Below are 23,412 nucleotides of genomic sequence, written 5' to 3'. Positions count from 1 at the left end.
TCATGTGCAAACCAGTTAATATATACTCCTAGTAAAAGCAGGGAGGCAGTCAGACAAGACTCCCGCATGTGCCCAACTGGGATCCACCCAGCACGCCCACTAGGGAGCGATGCTCTGCCCGTCTGGGGTGTTGCTGTGTTGTGGCCGGAGCCACTCTAGCGCCTGAGGTGGAGGCCATGGAGCCATCCCCAGCGCTGGGGCCAACTTTGCTCCAATGGAGCCTTGGCTGCGGGAGGGGAAGAGAGAGGTAGAGAGGAAGGAGATTGGGAAGGATGGAGAAGCAGATGGGCGCTTTTCCTGTGTGCCCTGGCCAGGAATGGAACCTGGGACTTCCACACGTCAGGGCCGATGCTCTACTGCTGAGCCAACCAGCAGGGCCAAAATATTCTTTAAATACAACAGAAGTATTCAACTTTCCAGAGGGTCAAGCAAGACTACTTACTGATCACAGAGGAAAAACTACGCTCAAGGATGAAAAGGAGGGAATAAATGTGTCACTTGCATCTATTTTCACATAAGAGTACCTATTTGCAAATCATTTTTTAAGGCAGGTAAGCTTGAGTTATTAAATAAAATAGGATTTGGGGGATAAAACAGACAAACTAGATGTTGAGGAAGCTCCAAGACTGGTATCAAACACATGTGTTTTGAAAGCATTCAAGGGTGAAGGTGCAGAACTCCTGGTCCAAACAGATAACCAACCGCCATAAGCGGTTCCTCAGCCAGAAAAATAATGCATCACAGTTCTGATCCTCATCACTAAGAACAACTTGTAGGGTCTTTGGTAATAAAAATGGAAACTAGAAAGAAAACATTGATAAGAATCATCTATTTTAGGTTCTAAGATCACGTAATTTTTCTTAGAAGACAATATAATATTAACCCTTACAAGTAAAGGCTAAAAAGTTCAAGACCACTGCAGGATTTTTTGTTTCTTTGTTTTTTGTTTTTAGACAGCAGGAAAAGCAAACCACAAGAAAAACAAAATTTCTAATGCTTTCATAAAATAGATAATTATTTGCAAGGATGAAATAGTTATAGTATTATCAGAATTACCTATAAGGAAAAAGTTTAGTCCAGCATTAGGCTTTAATATACAGGGCTGAGAAAAGTAGGTTTATAGTTGTGCATATGCAAAACACAAGGAGTTTATTCTTGTATTATCATTTATTAATTGTATTATTTTGCATATGAGTAACCATAAATCTACTTTTGCCCCACCTTGTATTGGCTGCCAGGTCAACTGTAGCATAGACAGCTAGCTGTTCACCAAAATCCATGGTTTCATCTTCCTGGGCACATAGCTAACCCATGTCTCTTGGGCTCCTTGAAAAATATGACATGTGGTCTCATGGCTGAGTTTTAGTCAGTGGAATGTGAGCAGAAGTACGTGCATCACAACCAGACCTGGTCCTAAAAATCTCCCATGTGCATGCTTCTGTGCTTTCTGTTTTGCCTGGCTCAAATGAGGATGGCCCCAAGGGTGGGGTGACCTTAGAAGTCACATTTTAAAATGTCAAAGGTTCCACCAGCCTAGGTGATTTTATGGAAGAAGGTCACTAATCTCAACTTCCTCTACCAGTACTGTTACATGAGCAAGGAATAAACTGCTGTTGCATTTATATCACTATATATTCTGAGGTACAGCTGTAATAGCAATTAGCCTATATTAAATAATGCAGAATTGTAGATTGTAAATAACTTTAGCGACTTAATAAATCTATATGAAGAGAACAATTTAGGTTCAACTAATATACTAAAGGAGTAAGGAAATCTCACACTAGTCATCTAAAGTTTTTAAATTTTCTTGTTAAAGTTTTTATTAGCAAATAAACAAACTTGTTGAAATATCTAGGCCAAATACATAAATACCTGTGACTTATAAATTTATCTGTTTTGTGATAATATTCAAATGGTTATTGTGATGGGCATTAATTATATGACATTATATTGCATTGAGTGTTTAGAGTCGGCCAAACGCTGTACTAAACCCTCTGTGTGCATGATTTCATTTATTTTTCCCCTCAGCTCTCTGAGGGGAATACTACTGTAATTCCCATACTATGAATGAGAACACTGAAGCGTGGACTAAATAACTTGTTCAGGCCATGTAGCTACGAAATGGCAGGGCTGGGACTTGAGCTCTAGCATTCAGACTCCTTAGCTTACCCTTCTTTACTATTATGTAAAAATGCTCTGTAAGCAAAAACCCATTACATAAAAATTATAATAAAATTTCTAAAGTAATCTAATTTACAACCATGAAAGAGGTTATATATTTAAAGAACACAGCTCTCTAAGTGCTAAAAAAATATCTGTATATAAGAGGCTACAAATATATAGGTAAATAATAAATCTGGTTCTGTGAGAAGAGATGGCCACATACATCTTGTGATGTGAATAGTATTAAAAAGGCCAACACCAAATCATTTTCTCTACCAGTCTCTTCCTTGCCAAACAGATTTAAATCACAACCCTCAGAGAATAAGGGAAAGGATTTGTGACTGGAATCTCACCTCTAATTTCTAGTTCACTGTTATCCAGAGCAAGAAACCAGATTCCAAAAGATTTATTAATGGCCCCATAACTCAAAATCCCTTTCATTTTTGCTGTTTTTTCTTACCACCCTACCCCATATAATCAATTGCCAAGCCTATTTATCCTTCCTTCGAAATTCCAGTTACATTTATTTCCCTTTCCATTGTCTGTTATTCTAGATTAGACCCTTACTATGACCTATACCAGTGTTTTTTTTCCAATTTATTAAAACTGTCTTATGAAAACAGAGGTGTTTTACATCTTGATCCAATATAAACATACATATAAGTGTTTATAACTGAGAACAAATCTTTAGGAAATAATACTTTCTATTCCTGAGAGCAACTTACCCTAAAACTGTTTAAAAGGTTTGGTTATATCTCTCACTGTATTGATTTCATGACTCATGTGGGTCACACCCTGTAACCACCTGGACCACTGAAAATGCTCCCTCACTGCCTCCACACTCTCCTGGATCCCATCCTTTCTATTCACCCTCACCAGATTAAATCACTCTAAAGCTTTATTCTACTTTTGCCTCCTATCCTGCATTCTTAAAGGACTCCTCTAAAAATCTGAAGAAGAAAGTCCAAATTCCTAGCCTCGCTCAGTGTTTAAGTCTCGACTAAACCTGAGCCTAGTATAGACACATCCAAACACAGGGGTCCCCAAACTTTTTACATAGGGGGCCAGTTCACTGTCCCTCAGACCGTTGGAGGGCCAGACTATAAAAAAAACTATGAACAAATAAATCCCTATGCACACTGCACAAATCTTATTTTAAAGTAAAAAAACAAAACGGGAACAAATACAATATTTAAAATAAAGAACAAGTAAATTTAAATCAACAAACTGACCAGTATTTCAATGGGAATTCTGCTCCTCTCACTGACCACCAATGAAAGAGGTGCCCCTTCCGGAAGTGCGGCGGGGGCCGGATAAATGGCCTCACGGGGCCACATGCAGCCCGCAGGCTGTAGTTTGGGGACGCCTGCCCATATATATTACTTTAACTGTAGACAAACTGAATAACTCTGAACACAACTTGTAATTTTCTGATTCTTTTCAGAATGAATTCTATCCTCTCCCATCCCCCAGTATGTCTGTGAAAATTCTACTCCACTCATTCATCGAGTATATATTTAGGGAGCAGCTATCTATTTATTCTAGGTACAGAGGGAGGTGAGTGGTCCCTGCACTCACGGGGCTGACAGTAAGCAGGGCACCAGAGATGTCAAAGTACAGTACCGACAAACGGAAAATGGTTACAGAGGAGGAGAAACAGGGTATTGCTGGGTCAGTCTCTACGGGGTCAGAGCAAGTCTCCCAGAGAAAAAGATGCTTAGTCTAAGTACCATAGGATACAAAAGAGTTGCTATAGTAAAGGTGAGGGCAAATGTTTCTTAGGTGGAGAAACAACATGCAGAAGATGGAGAGGGGAGAAACTGTTTGGAAATCTCAAAGAAGTGGGAGACAACCCACTTGGCTGTGGCAGGAAGTGGGAAGCAGAGCGGCCAGTGCCCTGGGCATAAAGGGAACAGCAGATTGTGGATGGCAATGTGTCCAGGTCAAATGTCAGTGTAATAAGAATCTATCATCTGCCTCATCTATGCCAGGCAACTGAGAATGTAAGGATAGGTAAGGCATGTTTTCTTGGCCTGAGGAGCTCACATTTTTTAGTACAGACTGATAGGTAAACTTGTAGTGGGATAAGAGTCAAACTAGATCTATGGTCAAGTGTTTCAGAGAGAGAATTATTAGCCTTTTCTGCAGTTTGGTAGAAACTTCCTAGAGGAAGTAATGCCTGAGCAGGGGTTTGAAAAATGAGTATGAGCTCCCAAGCTGACAATGGCTTATCAGGGACGGGACCAGCATGTGTAAACTTAGAGGGACATGAAAAATATTATGACTTTTCCATGAAAGAGTTCCTTGATAGCCCAGAGAAGAAAGTATTCTATTTTTCCTCAGAATTTAAGGCTCTGCACCACAATGGAATTAGTCTCCAGGATGACAAGGTACTTGAAGAAAAAGGCTTTATCCTCCTCATCTTTTAAAAATGGGGCTTATTACAGTACTTTGCTTAGAGAAGCCACTCAGTGTCAGTAAATATGTATTTGTGGAATAAATAACCATTTATTGAATTAAAATTAACTAAGTGACCCCTTACAAACAGATGGAATAGGAGAGGAAACACCCTGTAACACACTGTTCAGGAACTGGGAGGGAGATACCTAAGAAGGGCGGGCTGGACGGTGAAACCCCTCTAACTCCAGAAGTTCAAACAGTAGGGGACAGGCTTCAAACTGAGGTGCCTGGGCTTCCCTTGTAAAAAAAGGTAACAAAAATGGGTAGAGTGACACAACACATAAAGTACTCCCAATTAAAAATGTATATGATTAAAAATTTTTATTATTTAAAAAAAAAAGTCTATCTACAAATACTAAGATAATCAAGGATTTGGCAGAGTTAATATCATTCAGGCAGAGAAAAAAGAATTTAATAGTTTATCTCTTCTTCTCCTTCCCCTATCAGAACCTTGAGTTTTAAGAAAGCATTTAAATTAACTTCAGAATGTTATTGTCGACATTACTAAACTCTGTCCATACCAATGAATTCCAATGACACTACTGTTTCCATGGTAACTAATGCACTTCAAAAGAAGAAAAAATAGAGCGAAACTAAAAACCAGGAAAAATGGCATAAAGTGGTATAAACAAAGCATAACATTTCTCCTTTGCACTTATGGAACACTTTCTTATTTCAAATGCTTTACCATTACGTAGGCTCCAAGCGTCTTAAGTGCCAGAAGTATGTGAGGTCAGCAAATCCACACCCCATCCATAGCTGGAATTCCGTATATGATGTGGCCTACATCGTGGCTAGCCAACTGCTTTCAGAGCTCATTGCTGCAAAGTTCTCACTCTCATTGCAAAAATTACTAAATCTCTTTTTGTTCTGCAGGTTTAAGAGATGATTAAGATATTCTATATTTATTTAAAATTTTTGCTGTCTAGAAAGCAAATTATTAAAGCATAAGGGTTAAAAAAAGATATATGGCAATGTAAAAAAAAAGCCAGTTTGAAGGGATTATACCTTTCCAATGATTTTCATTTCCTCCACTTCTACCCCACACGTCTATGACCAACCACACGGACCAGAACTACTCTAACTCTGCAAATTTAAACTCCAACATTGCTTTCTTTTCTTTTCTTTTTTTGTGACAGAGACAGAGAGTGTCAGAGCGAGGGACAGATAGACAGGAAGGGAGAGATGAGAAGCATGAATTCTTCTTTGTGGCTCCTTAATTGTTCATTGATTGCTTTCTCATATGTGCCTTGATGGGGGGGGGGGGGATACAGCAGACAGAGTGACCCCTTGCTCAAGCCAGCGACCTTGGGCTCAAGCTGGTGAGCCCCGCTCAAACCAGATGAGCCCCCGCTCAAGCTGGTGAGCTCGGGGTCTCGAACCTGGGTCCTCTGCGTCCCAGTCCTATGCTCTATCCACTGCGCCACCGCCGGGTCAGGCTCCAACACTGCTTTCTGATCATAAACAACTCCTTCAGTCCCTAAATAATCCTGCACTAGTCCTATGAGCTTTATGCAGCCTGAGATCCTTCTCTTGTAATCTTTTTCATATTATTTCTTGCTGATATCCTCAACTTTTATCCTTATCCCTCAGTGGCACTGAGACTTAGCAATAGCCTAACCTGGACTTAGTGACCACCCATCACTCTTCCCCACTGTTATGTTCCATAGGATTCTCTGTCCCACCTTCTGTCCTATAGGCTAGAGAAGTATCTGCCAGAACAATTATGAGATTATATGCTTATTGACTAGTAGGGCAGGGCAGTAAGTGTCAAATGCTGCGTGTAAGTGAAAATAACATAAGGGTGGAAAGGTATACCGTATTTCCCTATGTAGAAGACATACCCTTTTTCGAAAAATTTGGGGTCTAAAAACTGGGTGTGTCTTATACCATGGTTGTAGCATTTCAAATGCCATAGATGGAACTGAGGATGAGATATTTTATGAAGACAGTGATTCGCCATCAGACACAGATGAGGACAAGCTAATGGATGGGAGTTTTGACAGTGATGAGGAGTTGTATGAATTTTATGATGAATAAAACTTGGGTTCAATAACTATGTAATACATTTTTTTTCAAATTTGGACCCCAAAATTAAGGTGTGTTTTATACACGGGAGTGTCTTATACATGGGGAAATACAGTATAAGCTGCATTTGGCAGCAATGGTCATTAGACTCCCAACTAGAAAGGTGCATATAGGACTTGCCGCATAGCCATAGTTGCCTCAAGGGATGGCATCAGTTGAAATGGTCTTTTCTTATACATAATAATAATTTACTGGGGGTGGGGAGGGAGACAAAAAGCTCTTGCTTCTACTTTTTAATTTTTTTTATTTTTATTCATTTTAGAGAGGGGGGGAGAGAGAGAGAGAGAGAGAGAGAGAGAGAGAGAGAGAAGGGGGAGGAACAGGAAGCATCAACTCCCATATGTGCCTTGACCAGGCAAGCCAGGGTTTTGAACCGGCAACCTCAGTGTTTCCAGGTCGACGCTCCATCCACTGCGCCACCACAGGTCAGGCGCTTCTGCTTTTTTAAACTTTCTCCTCGAGGATTTCTAGATGGTTTTGAGTGAGTTGGACAAAGGCCCCACCCTTATCTTAAAGAATGAGAAGTTAAGTATTGACTTATATGCTGATAGCATGGCTGCCATTCTGACCTTGAACTGGCGGTAACGGACCACTGGCCCTATTATCTCATTTCTACCAGAAAGAAGGGCCATGGATTAGGTCTCATAACTTTTGATAGACAGCTCTCTCTTTAACTCTTTGTCAATTTATATTTTAAAATCCCATATCTGTGTAGGCATTACTTGTATCAGTTAATCTTGGAGGGCATAATAGGAAGTCACATTGCTCAAACTAAGTGCTTCATTGAGACAGTTTTCTGTCCGAGGTGGGCATTTGGCTACCACTGCTTTAAAATTTTTCTAAGCTACAATGCACAACACAGAACACCATCTTGGGAGTTTTATCATTCATTTATCCACATATAAAAGCTGTCCCTATAACACAACACGTTCTGATCACCACTCTACCCCTGGTAGTGAGAATACCCTCAGATGACCTGGAAGGTAAACATACAGGCTTATCAGGCTCCTCAATTTTCCTAAGAGCATACTGTTCCAATCTTGAGCTCTATGTCTTGGTCATGCGTATAGCTCTGCACTAACTGACAAGCGAGAAGAGGTACTTGTCAAAGAGGATCATCTCAACCCCCACTACTCTACCATTTTTACTTTTCAGAAGCTCTCCTGAGAGAAAAACATTTATGAAAGCTTCCCCGAGAGTCTATTCATTCTACTACATCACTGGATCTTAAGCCATGTTATAGTCTCACTGAATAATTTAATAAAAGTTATGAATTCATTCCATGCCAAACAAATACAAAGTGAACACATAATTTGGGGAGTGGGGGGTGGGAGGGTAGGAGAGAGAATCATGAGAGCCCTGAAGTTAATCCATGGGCTGAGGTCTAAAAAGCTCTGCTCTATGAACTCTAAAATCTATCCCTGAATTACACAAGGCCCATAGAGAACCATACAGATGGGAGCATCACACTGGCTTTGTACTGAAATGCTTATTCTAAACTGTACACTTCCACAAGTCCACTTGCTTTTGTGAGGCACACTAGGAGGGAAAGCCTCTATTTATGGTTGAGAAGGTGATGAGACTGTGTTTATATTTACAGGGTTTCCTTTTTTCAGAGAACCTAGCGGAGACTTCTGCTTCTCTAGGCTCAGCTCTGCTTCTCTTGAGCATCAAGCTCTTTTCTTAACCTTGTGGAAATGAACAATTTTATCAAAGTCTTATGTTTCTCTCCCATGCCTACTAGAAAATTAATGGCATACCTCTAGCACATATTTAAGTCCCTTAATGGCACTCAATTTGTTTACAGATTTCACTTCTGACTCCATTTGATTTTAATTGTACTTTGCCTTATTTTCATCATATTTTTAATCTGTTCTATTTTGCCATGTTATATATGTAGCAAATCCTTTGATACCTGTGTTTCCACTGGTTAGATTTTCAAGTATATCTACCTAAATAATTTCCTAAAATACTTTCTTTCTTTTTTTTCTTTTTGACAGAGATAGAGAGAGTGTCAGAGAGAGGGACAGATAGGAACAGACAGGAAGGGAGAGATGAGAAGCATCAATTTTTCATTGTGGCACATTAGTTCATTGATTACTTTCTCATATGTGCCTTGATGGGGGGGGGCTACAGCAGACCAAGTAACCCCTTGCTCAAGACAGCGACCTTGGGTCCAGGCTGGTGAGCTTTGCTTAAACCAGATGAACCTGCGCTCAAGCTGGTGACCTCGGGGTCTCAAACCTGGGTCCCCCACATCCCAGTCCGATGCTCTTTCCACTGTGCCACCGCCTGGTCAGGTTTTTTTTTTCTTTTGACAGAGACAGAGAGGGAGTCAGAGAGAGGGACAGATAGGAACAGAAAGACAGGAAAGGAGATGAGAAGCATCGATTCTTTGTTGCAGCTTGTTAGTTGTTCAGTAATTGCTTTCTCATATGTACCTTGACTGGGAGGCTACAGCAGAGTTAGTGACCCCTTCCTCAAGCCAGCGATCTTGAGCTCAAGCCAGAGACCCCTCGCTCAAGCTGGTGAGCCTCTACTCAAGATGGCGACCTTGGGGTTTCGAACCTGGGTCCACTGCATCACAGTCCAATTCTCTATTCACTATGCCACCACCTGGTCAGCCTAAAATACTTTCATTATTTATTTTTGGTGGGGAAGAGTCAGTGAGAACTGTAAGTATTTGGGAGAAGTAGTGCTTGTTCAGAAAACTCATACTGGAAGGATATTTTAGAATTCTTAATTAATATAATGTGTATATGTGTTTGTGCCTATATATGTATTGTTAAAGTAACCATAAAGATGAAGTAAGGTTTTCATATAGATTTCCGCAAAGAACTAAATTAAAACTTGGAATTATATTTCTCAGTGACTCACTTCTTTAGTCAGAAGTGTCTTGCATTTTTGTGACAATGAACCATAAATGCTTACAGGCACGTGGACTTTCCGAAACATCTCGGCGCCCTTGCGAGCGTCCATCAAGGCAATGTCCTGGGGCGTGGAGACGATCACAGCACCTGACCAAAAGAAATCAAAAGGAAGCAAAATAATGCGATCATTTAATTATTTATAGAAAAATTACTTCCAAAGTTATGTTGCTTACAAAGTAAAAGAGTCAACTATATTAACTATTTATGTAATTTCTATAAATTTTACATTCATTCAAGAATGGGGAAGTTGTGGAAATACCTATTTTGCCTATTTTTGACTCCTCACTTCTAAAATTACAACTGACTGACCAATGATTCAAGATCACAGCTGTATCATCAGAACCTCCTTCCCACTTAGATGACATGCTATTTGGAAAATGCACAGGATGGCTTACTTTCAAGAAGCTAATAGTCTACTTAGTAGACCAAAAAAAATTAAGGATTACAACACAATATGCTAATCATTATAACAGAGGTATGCCTAAGGTGTCATGGAGTTCTAAAGGAGGAATAAAAAAAATAAAAATCCAATCCAGAGAGAGGGTGATAATGAATGGGGTGAGAAAGCAGGAATGAGACATAGTAGAGAAAAGTTTTCAGAAAGACGTGATTCCAAAGCACAGTCCTAAAAGTATGTATTATAAAAAATTCACCAGCGTAGACACACTGTGAAGAATAGTGTATTGGGGGCAAAACTAGACACTGAGCAAACATTCAGACCTGAACTAAAGCAGCAGAGAAAGTAGGTGAAGATGGAAGCTTCCCCGGGTCTCCACTATTACCCTGCAGAAATCAGATGGCTCTATGATACAGTGTTTTGAGAGAAAGTGCAGAGCAACTTTTTCTGTAAGTGAAAACACCCAGAGGCTTGGCTATGGTTTTCAGAGTCTGTGTATTTCCTAAATTTGGCCCTGGCCAGTTGGCTCAGTCTTAGAGTGTCGGTCCGGTGTATGGATGTCCCAGGTTCGATTCCCAGTCAGGGCACACAGGAGAAGTGCCATTGCTTCTCTACTCCTCCTCCTCTCGCTTCCTTCTCTCTTTCCCTTCTGTAGCCATGGCTCCAATGGAGCCTTGACACAGAGGATGGCTCCATGGCCTCTAACTCAGGCACTAAGAAGAGCTCGGTTGCTGAGCAATGGAGCAATGCCTCAGATGGGCAGAACATCACTCCCTAGTGCAGGGGTCTCAAACTCGCGGCCGTGTGGCCCGCCCACCAATTTTGTGCGGCCCACAGACTAATCAAACTTCGTGGATTAATCTGCGGGCCAGTCTGCGGCCGCACAAAATTGGTGGGCGGGCCGCATGCGGCCCACGGGCCACGAGTTTGAGATCCCTGCCCTAGTGGGTTTGCCAGGTGGATCCCTGTCAGGGCACATCCAGGAGTCTATATGTAACTCCCCTCCCTTCACTGAATAAAAAAAATTTCCTAAATTTTGTGGTTTCTTTTAGATGATAGCTTAAAAAATAATTAACATAAGTATAGTCTAGATCAGTGTTTTTCAACCAGCGTGCCATGAGACATGGTCAGGTGTGCCGTGGGGAAATTAAACATGGGTCCCCAAACTACAGCCTGCATGCCGGATACGGCCCGAGGAGGCTATTCATCCGGCCCGTGGTCAGCCTCCTCCATCCGGACATAAACATTCCCCTCACAATCCCTCCAGCTATCAGCGACAGGAGGAGTGGAGGTACAGGGAACGCACACTGACCAATCACCTTCTAGGATCATCCCGACCACTAGCGATGAACCAATAGTAGGCCGCCTCTCATCCACACCTAGGAAGGTCCCTGCTCGGGCTGCTGCACACTTGTCATTGTGTGGCCGAGGCGAGTAGTTGAAGCTGCTACTCCTCCCCATGGTCCCGATTTCTAATCCTGGTCAGGACTGGAGGTAAATGTTGCCACCACTAGATGAAGCCTCAGCCTCAGCTGGTTATGTCTATCCTGATAGTGTATATAGATATTTGACCTTTACCTTTTTAAAAGAGGCCCCCGCAGAGGGTGATATACAATGCATCACAATGTTATCTAACTTTAAAGCTAAAGTTTGCTGATCTTCCTTTGGACAGTTTTTGGTTATCTGTTGCCAAGGAGTTCCCCATTCTGGCCAACAAAGCTATTTTGACATTGCTCCCGTTTTCAGCCACATATCTATGTGAGCTGAGCTTCTCAAGCTTGACTGCAATAAAAACTAAAAACAGAGAGACTGAGAACTGTTGAGGAAGAGCTTCGTGTGTGTCTTTCTACCATTCCTGCCAGGATATCCCTTTTGTGTTCATCGAAACAGGCCCAGGTTTCACACTAAGTGAGTATAAATACATTTAAAAACTATATTATTAACTATATGTATAATATGTACTGTGTTAGAGTGTCATTTTGTGTCATTTTGGTAGGTGGTGCCCCAGGATTTTGTAAATGTAAAAAATGTGCCGCGGCTCAAAAAAGGTTGAAAATCACTGGTCTAGAAGATCACCTGGATAATCATCATCTTATAACTAAATCCACATTACCATGACTTTTTAGAGTCCCAAAGCATCAAATTGGCTCCAAGTAAAAGTACTTCATCATAGCTAATAAAAACAGAGGTAGGGTTAACAATAAATAACTTGAGTGCAGGCTGACCAGTGGTGGCGCAGAGGATCGTGCACTGACCTGGGATGCTAAAATCCCAAGTTTGAAACCCAGAGGCCACTGGCCTGAGCACAGGCTCACCAGCTTGAGGTCAGGACCACTGACACGATCTCAAGGTTGCTGGCTCGAAGCGCAAGGTTGCTGGCTCAGCTTAAGCCCCTCCTCCCCTCCATCAGGGCACATATGAGAAGCAATCAATGAATAACTAAAGTGAAACAACTAAGAAGTTGATGCTTCTCATCTCTCCCCTTTCTCTCTATAAAAATGGCATAGTGATACTTAGGTCACAAAGTGAAATAATCAAATGAACTAATGTACATAAGATGCTTGACATGGTGCCTGGACAAAGGGTAAACGTTTAATAAATGGCAGCTGTTGTCAATAATATCATCATCATCTTTATTATTGTTACCAACAGAATGTCTTGCAAGTTGCTCAGGTAATTTTCATATTTGCCATCAGATAGCTCATCCTGTTGCCTGTGAAATAAGTCCTTTTGCAGTGTGGTGAGAAAGGAATTTCACAGGTCACAAGTGAAGAAGTTTAAACCTAGTGGCAAGATTTTATTAGGGAAAATTACTACACCCTGGGGAGCAAGCGGGGGGGGGGGGGAGGCTCTAGCAACAACTACTCCAAGATTCCAGATAATCCGCCATATATTTCCTTTGTTCTCAGTAGTAATCAAGCTGCCATTCAAAATCCTACAACCCACTCTTTGGTTCTTCCCCCTTAATCAATCTCACTTCAAGACTCCCCAGAGTTTCATGCCCCCTGTCCAATCTGACTCCTTTCCTAGGCTAGATTCTGCCCTTTCATGTCACCATTTTGGTTTTACCATGCTTGTCTTAAAGTAAAAGCTCCTCCCCTCACCATTTTGACTTACATTGCACATGTCCAAAAGATATACTACATCATCTGGTTTCTACTGCACATGTGCCCAGTAGAAGAAATCCCCCCTTGTTCCCCCCAAACTCTGACAATCCAGCACGTGGAGGCCAGCAGTCCCCTTGCTCCCCCCACAACAATTTGGCACAAAGGCTGGCAGGGCCTTGGGAAGACTCTTCCCAACAGGCTTGGGAATTAAGTCCAGGGCTGAGGGCACAATGGCCTTCTGAAATGTCCATATGCTATGGCCTCCTAGCAAATTAAGCTCAATGGAATGCTGCAACTTCCTACTGAAGCAGGCTTTCCAGCTTTATCAAACTTTAATATTTAATTCCTTTTCCAAGTCCCTTTATTAATAACTAGCAAACTACCAACACTAACAAGCCTGTTGCATGAATCATTACATCCTTCTATTTTGATTTGCTCTGCCCAAGAAACCAAAAATTAGTCAAAGTTCTCTTTCTATTCTTTCAAGATGGGTGGAAATCACATCTCTGCAAAAATTATACTCAAACCTATTCTACACATCCATTATATTTCCACAATTCACCATTTTCTAGATTCTGTTACCAATATATTTCAGTGTTTTTTGATATCCAAGCATTTGGAAGGGACCTAATTCCAGTTCTATCCCATCTAGCTGTGTGACTAACCTTGGGCAGAACTCAAAAGCACTCTAAGTCTCAGTCTCCTCAGCAGTAAAATTTATGCAAGTACTTCATAGTCTCCAAGGTCTCAGCTACCTCTCTGATTATATGATTTAGCATTTCTTCTTCACTATAGTTCCAAAACCATCCCTGTTCAACCTGACTCCCTCAGTAAACTTACTTAAGTGACTGTGGAATGCAGGCTCCTCCAAGCATTATGGCCCCCCCACCTCAGAGCCTTTCCCTTTACATGTAAACGAAAACCCCTTTGGCTATTTCCTCCCAATTTTCTCCTTAACTACATACTAAGTATATTTGGAGTTTTCTATTATATTAGCCCTAAAAAGTACCTTCAGCTTTTATATGATATAAATATTTCCTTTTTTAAAATATCCTTTTTCTACTTTTTGCATTACTACTTCACAATATAGTTTCATGACGAGTTATGATTTTTCTCATTTTTTAATCACACAAAACTAATGACACAATGGCTTGCACAAAATGTGCACTTCACAAAGGATCGGCAATTTAAACAATGTCTTTATATTTTCAAATCATCTGTTCTGGACTATCACTGCATAAACTCTTAGTAAATCCTTGAACTAGGAGTCAAGAGTATGGATTCTAGTTTGTCAACTATGCTAATGTACTATTTAGTCTTAAATAGCTCACTAAATCTCAATATATCTCAATTAATTCTTATAGTATAATGAACCTATTTCCAGTGGTCCTGTCACCTGAGAAAGCCCAAGTCCAAGGGGTCTTTCCCCTCCTAGGTTCCTGTCATGCTTGGAAGGATGAATTCAGGCAAAGCAAGCAGTTTATTAAGCAAAGCTATCCACTAGGCACAAAGCACAAGCGGGCATTTCAGCTAGCCTGAACCCCCCGCCGGTTGGGGGTCTTAGGAGTGTGCTGGGTAAACAAGTATATTTAGGTTTGCTCCCTTGTATTTTGCATTGGCATGGGGCAGGCGCATGTGTGTAGAGTCCGTGAAAGGCTGTGGGTACTTGCCCTCAGGGCGGCAGACTGCAAATTGCCGACTGCCTTCCTGCTTGAAAGGGGCCATTGTCTGCTATTATTTCCTGGAGAAGGTTTTTTTCTCCCACCTGTTTTGATGGAAAGTCCAGAAAGAGAGAAAGAGAGTGCTGAGGGCTTGGGAGCCCTGAGATTTTGGCCTGGCCTGATTGGCTGGGGAGTGCTGAGGCTGGTGGAAGCCTGTGAGTCTGGAGTGAGAAAGGGAAGCGGTCTTCCCTGCCTGTTCCCTAGTCTGCCTTTACAAGACTTTAATAAACAGAATGGCCCACCATTTTCTGACTCTGCAGTTCTTTTACCATCTTCCCGAATCCAACGGGAACCTGCATGGCCATGGCGGCGGCCACTGGCCTTACAGAAAAATATACTCTTAGTTTCAAGGCTTTGTTTCCCTGTTATTTAAGGTGACCAACTTTTTTTTTTTTTTTGTATTTTTCTGAAGTTGGAAACAGGGAGGCAGTCAGATAAACTCCCGCATGAGCCCGACTGAGATCCACCCGCCATGCCCACCAGGGGGCAATGCTCTGCCAGTCTGGGGCATTGCTCTGTTGCAACCAGGGCCATTCTGAGGCAGAGGCCATGGAACCATCCTCAGCACCCGGGCCAACCTTGCTCCAATGGAGCCTTGGCTGCAGGAGGGGAAAAGAGAGACAGAGAGGAAGGAGAGAAGGAGGGATGGAGAAGCAGATGGGCGCTTCTCCTGTGTGCCCTGGCCGGGAATTGAACCCGGGACTCCTGCACACCAGGCCAATGCTCTACCACTGAGCCAACCAGCCAGGGCCAAGGTGACCAACTTTTTTACAATGAAAAGAAAAACAAAAATAAATTGAAAAAAAAAACAATATCGTAAATATAAGAAACATTTTATTCATTTCATTGCAACAATAATACACTATAATATGATAAATGCATAATAAAAACATTTGTAATATTTTATATTGTAATTATGCTTACATGCCTATTAATTTTTAATAATAATTGTAAGAAAACAAGTACTCATTTAGATACAAATACATCCATCACACACAATGGATCTTTTCTTCATCAAATACAGATATTTACAGATTAGTCTTCCAATATCAAAAATGAGGACATGTAGGAGGACACTTTTCAAGGGAGGATGGAACTTACAAAAGAAGGACTGTCCTCCCTAAAGGAGGACGATTGGTCACCTTACTGTTATTGGGTCTAACATATAGGGCTTCAAGCCTCCCATTGCTTGATATTGGGACTAACATACAGTGTTCCAAGGATGTCTGGACATCTGATTTTCTTTTGGTAGACCTTAAGACTGTGGACTCCCTCATTCAGTGGGTGAAATAAACTCCCTGTTTTTCTCCCGTACCCATTTTCCTGCCCTGGTAATTGTCTGTTCTACCTAACAGTCCTATTTAATTTAAAGAGCTGTTCCATTAAAATTATATAAAAGTGTTATAAAAACATATGATGACATTATTTCGATAGCTGTAAGATCCCAGAGAGAGGAATCAAAGTGATATGGTTTTCTTTGTAGTACTTAACTCGAACACAATACCACAAATAAGCATCTATATGCCATCTGAGTTTCTTTATTGAGTAACCTAAATAGCACCATTCATATCTCAATTAATAATAACTTTGTGACAAGAAAAATGATCATCTTCCATGTCCTATCAAATGCTCACAAAAAATGTAAACATTCCATTGGAACTACCAGCTACATTTATAAAAGATTTTTTTGTTTGTTTGTTTGTTTGTTTGTATTTTTCCGAAGCTGGAAATGGGGAGGCAGTCAGACAGACTCCCGTATGTGCCCAACCGGGATCCACCTGGCACGCCCACCAGGGAGCGATGCTCTGCCCATCTGGGGTGTCGCTCTGCTGCAACCAGAGCCATTCTAGCGGCTGAGGCAGGGGCCACAGAGCCATCCTCAGCGCCCGGGCCAACTTTGCTCCAATGGAGCCTTGGCTACGGGAGGGGAAAAGAGAGACAGAGAGGAAGGAGAGGGGGAGAGGTGGAGCAGATGGGCGCTTCTCCTGTGTGCCCTGGCCAGGAATCGAACCCGGGACTCCTGCAAGCCAGGCCAATGTTCTACCACTGAGCAAACCAGCCAGGGCTATAAAAGATTTTTAATGTAAGATCTTTTATTTTATTTTTTTGCTGAAATATATGCTCTTAACTAATAACTGTCGTTGATCACAACACAATCAGTCTTTAGGACACTGTTCTGAGAAAAAAACTTTCTAGACTTAAAGAGCAAAAATATAACTGACCCACACATAAATCACTACATCTTTTATTGTACCAAATTTTAATACATAATATAAGTAACCATTTCAGACTGCCCCTACAATGACTTTCAGAACTTATGATAAGGGAATAAAGCAAACAAAAAAATAAAACCATTATAAAATTAAATTTAATGATTAATCAATCTGTGTATCACAACACAGATTTTTAAATTTTAAAGGACTTATGTCAATTTTTTCTTAATATATCTCTAAACTTAAAATATGATCTCCAAATATGTTATTATATTTTTATCTTATGATCCTCGGCTTTCTACTTTATAATTTTTAATTTTTCTCACAACTCATGAAGCATGAATAAATATATTTAAACTAATAGTAACTAGCTTAGATTTTCCCTCTTCATACCATCACTGATGATGACATTGGTTTTGTGATGGAGGGTTTGTTAGAAAACTTGTGCTCTCTCTACTGACCATAAGAAATGTCAATAGCAACAATGAGAACGGTTAGTTTGCAGTAAATGAGATTATTTTCTAAGGGAAAACACAGTATCATAAAACACCTATCTCAAGATGAATTTTCTATCTATTTCCTAGGGTAAATGTCTAAGTCCAAACAATTAGAAAGTATTGTTTAATTGCTATTTACCTAGTTGTAATTTTTTTAAAGATTTTTTATTAGCTGAGATTTACTATAAAAGGTTAACTTACTAAAAAAGGATTCTGGAAAATAAGCAAACATTCTAAAATATAATTAGAGTATTGCCTTAATGCTAATTTTCTTGACTATTAAGAGTAAAGTCTAGCCTGACCAGGTGGTTGCACAATGGATAGAGTGTTGGACTGGGACGCGGAGGACCCAGGTTTGAAACCCCAAGGTTGCCAGCTTGAGAGCAGGCTCATCTGATTTGAGCAAGGCTCACCAGCTGGAGCCCAAGGTCGCTGGCTTGAGCAAGGGGTCACTCGGTCTGCTGAAGCCCCCTCTCCCTGCCCCTCGCCTGGTCAAGGTACATATGAGAAAGCAGTCAATGAACAACTATGGTGTTGCAACAAAGAATTGGTGCTTCTCATCTCACCTCCTTCCTGTCTGTCTATCCCTATCTGTCCCTCTCTCTGTCTCTGTCACACACACACACACACACACACACACACACACACAGAGTCAAGTCTATTTATAACTGTATATCTGGATTTAGGTCATAGTTCAAAGTATATAAACATTCAAAAGTGATTATTCCAGATGTTAAGATGATCATAATTATACCACTACGCCGTTCTCAGTCTCCTGGGCACAAATTGTATCTAATTCCCATGCTTGATTGAGAACTTCAGTGTTGAAACTTAATAAAACATGTACAACAAAAACTGCTTGTAATTATATCTGGACGAGTAATTCTGTCTTACAAACCCTGAGCACATCAAGGTAAAGTCAACTAAGATTTAAAAGAACAAATTAACTGCTATATAATTAATGTTCACAGTGCTCGAAAATCTAGTGCTCCTAATTCTCCTTGACTTTTTTTAAAAAGATACTTGCTGGGCGTGCCGGGTGGATCGCGGACGGGCGCATGCGGGAGTCTGTCTGACTGTCTCTCCCCATTTCCAGCTTCAGAAAAATACAAAAAAAAAAAAATACAAATAAAACGTGTAACCTTTAAAAAAAAAAGATACTTGCAGTCCAAAAAAAATAATCACCTAATTTCTGTTAACTTAATTAATATAAATAATACAAAATATACCATTGTTTTTAAAGTCAATTAGCTTTGGTATTTTTTTTAGCTCTTCCTCCTCTTCTACAACCCCCCAAATATGCTGAATTATAAACACTATTTGCTAGAAGATTAAGAAATGCCATTAATATTAGTATCAGATTAAGTAAAACATGATTAAAAATTCACTTCAAAAGTACCCACAATTTCAACAGGAAATACACATAATTCTTTCATGAGTCACTGTTTTGAACTCTATGCTCCATTCCAACAGAGAAATGACTATAATCACAAAAGAGATATGTTTTATTAGTACAAAGATGAATCATTATTTTGCTCACTTTAGAAATGAATTTTGTTACAGGAAATTGTCAATTGCTGCCAAAAGAATTAATATAACACATAATTAGTGGAAAGCACATATTTCAAAGTCACTGGTGAGTGAGAGCATGTGTACTTTGGAACTTTAAGAATTCAGATTCATAAATCTGGATGCAAACCTGTTAATTAGGAACAAAGATTGGCTCTTCAATAATTGAGTCAACAAGCAATGGGCTTCTAATCACGATACCCTAAGGGTGCTAGCAATGAATTCACTAGGGCTATCCAGATGGCCTTTCACTAAGGAACCACTGGGGGTAAGTGAGGATAAGGATTACAGAGATTTTTTTGAAATTCAATTTAATGGGGTGACATTGATCAATAAGAGTATATAGGTTTCCAGTGTACATCTCTACAGCATTTAAAATGATGATTGCATTGTGTGCCCATCACACAAAATCAAATCATTTTCTGTTACCATAAATTTGTCCCTCTTTTCTCCCCTACCCTAGGTAACCATTTCACTTTTATCTATGTTAATAAGTCTCAGTTTTATATCCCACCTATGTGTGAAATTATATAGTTCTTAACTTTTTCTGATTTACTTATTTCACTCAGTATAATGTTCTCAAGGTCCATCTATGTTGTTGTAAAAGGTACTATGTCATCATTTCTTATGGCTGAGAAGTATTCCATTGCGCATATATATATCTTCTTTATCCAGTCCTCTATTGAGGGACACTTTGGTTGTATTCATGTATTGACTACTGTGAATAATGCTGAGATGAACATGGGAGTGCATGTGTCTTTACATACCAATGTTTTTGAGTTTTGGGGTATATACCCAGTAGAGGGATTGCTAGATCATAGGTAGTTCTATTTTCAGTTTTTTGAGAAACCACCATACTTTCTTCCATGATGGTTGTACTACTTTACATTCCCACCAGCAGTGAATGAGGGTTTTTTTTTCTCCACAGCCTCTCCAACACTTGTTATTACCTGTCTTGTAGGTAACAGCCAATCTAACAGGTGTGAGGTAGTATTTCATTGTAGTTTTGATTCACATTCTCTAATAGCTGGTGAAGATGAGAATTTTTTCACATACTGTATCTGTTGGCCACTTGTATGTCTTCTTAGAAGTGTCTGTTCAGGTCCTCCCCCCATTTTTTAATTGTATTGTTTGCTTGTTTGTTGTGGAACCATAAAAGACCCCAAATAATGAAAGCAATCTTGAGAAAAAAGAATGGAGCTGGAAGTAGCACACTACCTGACTTCAAATTATACTACAGAGCCACAATAATCAAAACAGACATACAGACCGACAGAACAAAATCAAGATCCCAGAAATAAAACTACATATATATGGACAAATAATCTTTGACAAAACTGCCAAAAACACACAATGGAGAAAAGAAAATCTCTTCAATAAATAGTACTGGTACAATTGGAAAGCCACATGCAAAAGAATAAAACAACTACAGTTTGTTCCCATGCACAAAAATTAGTTCAAAATAGATCAAAGACCTAAATATAAGATCTGAAACAATAAGTCACATAGAAGAAAGCATAGGTACTAACTTATGGATCTTGGTCATAGAGAACATTTTATGAATTTGACTCCAAAGGCAAGAGAAGTAAAGGCAAAAATAAATGAATGGGACTACATCAAACTAAAAAAGCTTCTGCATGGTAAAAGAAACCAACAAACTGGCAGCCAAGCAAATTGGAGTTGATATTTACAAACAACAGCTCCAATAAGGGGTTAATGTCCAAAATATACAAAGAACTCAGAGATTTTAAAGAGCTTGAGCTGAACCAAACAGTTCTCTCATGCTCACCATTTACTCTCTTCTGTTCTCTCATTCCCTCTCTCTCTCTCTCTCTCTCTCTCTCTCTCACACACACACACACACATTCTCATCCTTCCCCCACTTCTAATGCTTCTAGTAAAGTTAAGATGAAATCTTTATTTCTTTCCAGTGTTAAATTCATCTTTATGCTGATAAGTAAACACCTTGGGGAAGCCTACTTTCTGTACATATATGTCTCTATAACTCAGAAAGCTCTTTTGCTTAGATTTAATATTTTGCATTTCAAATTCTTTCAGATGCACATATAGCTCAGTCTGCCCATGCTCACAGTGAGCCAGCACTGAAGGCTGTTTATTAACAGAACACATCCCATTTTTACACACATTCTTTCTTTAATACAAACTTCAGGGAGGAAAACTGCTTCTTCTTGGTTATTTAACTCTCTAACTTTATTTATTTAACAAGGTATATATCAGGAAATAGAGACTGAAACTTTATATGGAAAAGCTTTGCTCCATTTCCAAATACTGCCATACTTAAAATGTGAAGGTATTTTTTAGAGCTATATTTCAGGTTCTGATCAAATATCTAACATCTATGACCAAGAGCAAACATTTTAAAATATCCTATTGTGAAACTTATATTTTTTCTACATGTAAATGTTTAATGGATTTAAAAATAGTTTTTAAGGCCCTGGCCAGTTGGTTCAGCGGTAGAACATTGGCCCAGTGTGTGGAAGTCCCAGGTTTGATTCCTGGCCAGGGCACACAGGAAAAGCACCCATCTGCTTCTCCACCTTTCCCCCTCTCCTCTCTCTCTATCTTCCTCTTTCCTTCCCACAGCCAAGGCTCCATTGGAGCAAAGTTGACCAGAGCACTGAGGATGGCTCAATGGCCTCCACCTCAGGTGCTAGAATGGCTCCAGTTGCAATGGAGCAAAGGCCCAGATGGGCAGAGCATCGCCCCCTGGAGGACATGCTGGGTGGATCCTGGTCGGGTGCATGTGGGAGTCTGCCTCTCTGCCTCCCCACTTCTCACTTCAGAAAAATACAAAAAAAAAGTTTTTAATAGGAATCTGACTCCCCATTGGCCACTATACTATTTACTGAACTTTAAGACATTAAAAAATTTTAGCTGTCAGTTATATCATGAAGGAAGTGCACAGAAATTCTTAAAAGACAAAACTGAATGAACTATCTTAGATGCCTCCCACAAAAACACAGGCCAGATCATCAAGGAATTCAAACATCAGATAAGCCAGGGGTAGTCAACCTTTCTATACCTACCACCCACTTTTGTATCTCTGTTAGTAGTAAAATTTTCTAACCACCCACCAGTTCCACAGTAATGGTGATTTATAAAGTAGGGAAGTAACTTTACCTTATAAAATTTATAAAGCAGAGTTACAGCAAGTAAAAGCATATAATAATTACTTACCAAGAACTTTATGTCGGATTTTCACTAAGTTTGGCAGAATAAATCTTTATAAAACAACTTACTATAGTTAAATCTATCTTTTTATTTATACTTTGGTTGCTCCGCTACCACCCACCATGAAAGCTGGAACGCCCACTGTGGGCGGTAGGGACCAGGTTGAACTACCACTGAGATAAACTGTCTAGACAAAGTGATTCTGAACAATAACTATATAAGAATTATTTAGGAAAAACTTTTTAAATCCTGAGTCTTTCCATGTCATAGTTCAAAAATTTTTAATTCTCTATTTCTTTGAACAGTTAACTGATATACCATAATTTCCATCTATAATAAATGTTTGACCCAAATATAAAAGCCCTAAAAAGTTTATTTCTTCTTATATTTAGATTGAAAATACTGCTGTTTATTAACCAATGGTATTATATATAATTTTATAAATTGACTCCCAAACTAATAAGGACTAAAGTTTCAGACTGAGTAGCAGAAGTGTCCTAAAAGATAAAGCCCTAGAATACAATTTCTAATCTTTAACACTTGGTTACATTTTATGGGACAACAAAACAAATTTATTTTGTTAAGAATTTTTATAATTTGATGAATAAAAACAATAATTCTTTCCTACATCACGCTATTCTTGCCAAATATCCATTACTTATAACTCTAACATTTGCATGGAACTACAGTACACGCACTTGGAAGTCTAAAATTTACTGTCTTCTTTAAAATTCCACTCTGAAAATTAAAACCATAAATGAAGATTTAATATCTTTGAATAATAGGAAAAACGATGACCTAAATCTTCCACTTTTAAGGTACAAGCATGTTTCTAGCTTTATAGTTTGAGGTCATTATAAATTGCAAAATTATAGGAGACATATAGCACTAAAATCCAAAGTAGCCAAGTATTTTTCTTTGAGTTTTTAATGGTTTTCCAAAAGATTAGTATTGGATATCTTTAAAGAATTACTCTTTTGAATTTGAAAAGAAAGGAAAAAACAGTTATTTGAAAGAAAATATTTTATTTAGTTTTCCTAAATGAAACTTCTATGTTTGGCTTTGAAAGAGTCAA

General features: G+C 39.6%; 1 protein-coding gene across 1 annotated transcript in view; it reads right to left on the bottom strand.

The window, feature by feature from the left end:
• Positions 1-23,412, bottom strand: part of NUBPL (NUBP iron-sulfur cluster assembly factor, mitochondrial) — a 267,584-nt gene that overhangs the window by 32,763 nt on the left and 211,409 nt on the right. The window contains exon 8 of the mRNA XM_066277680.1: positions 9,643-9,728. Within this exon, the coding sequence (XP_066133777.1) occupies positions 9,643-9,728 (86 nt within the window). The remainder of the gene's footprint in view (positions 1-9,642; positions 9,729-23,412) is intronic.

This window comes from Saccopteryx bilineata, chromosome 4, assembly GCF_036850765.1.
Source record: "Saccopteryx bilineata isolate mSacBil1 chromosome 4, mSacBil1_pri_phased_curated, whole genome shotgun sequence".
In the NCBI taxonomy this organism is placed as follows: domain Eukaryota; kingdom Metazoa; phylum Chordata; class Mammalia; order Chiroptera; family Emballonuridae; genus Saccopteryx; species Saccopteryx bilineata.
This window is presented reverse-complemented; position numbering and strand designations above follow the sequence as displayed.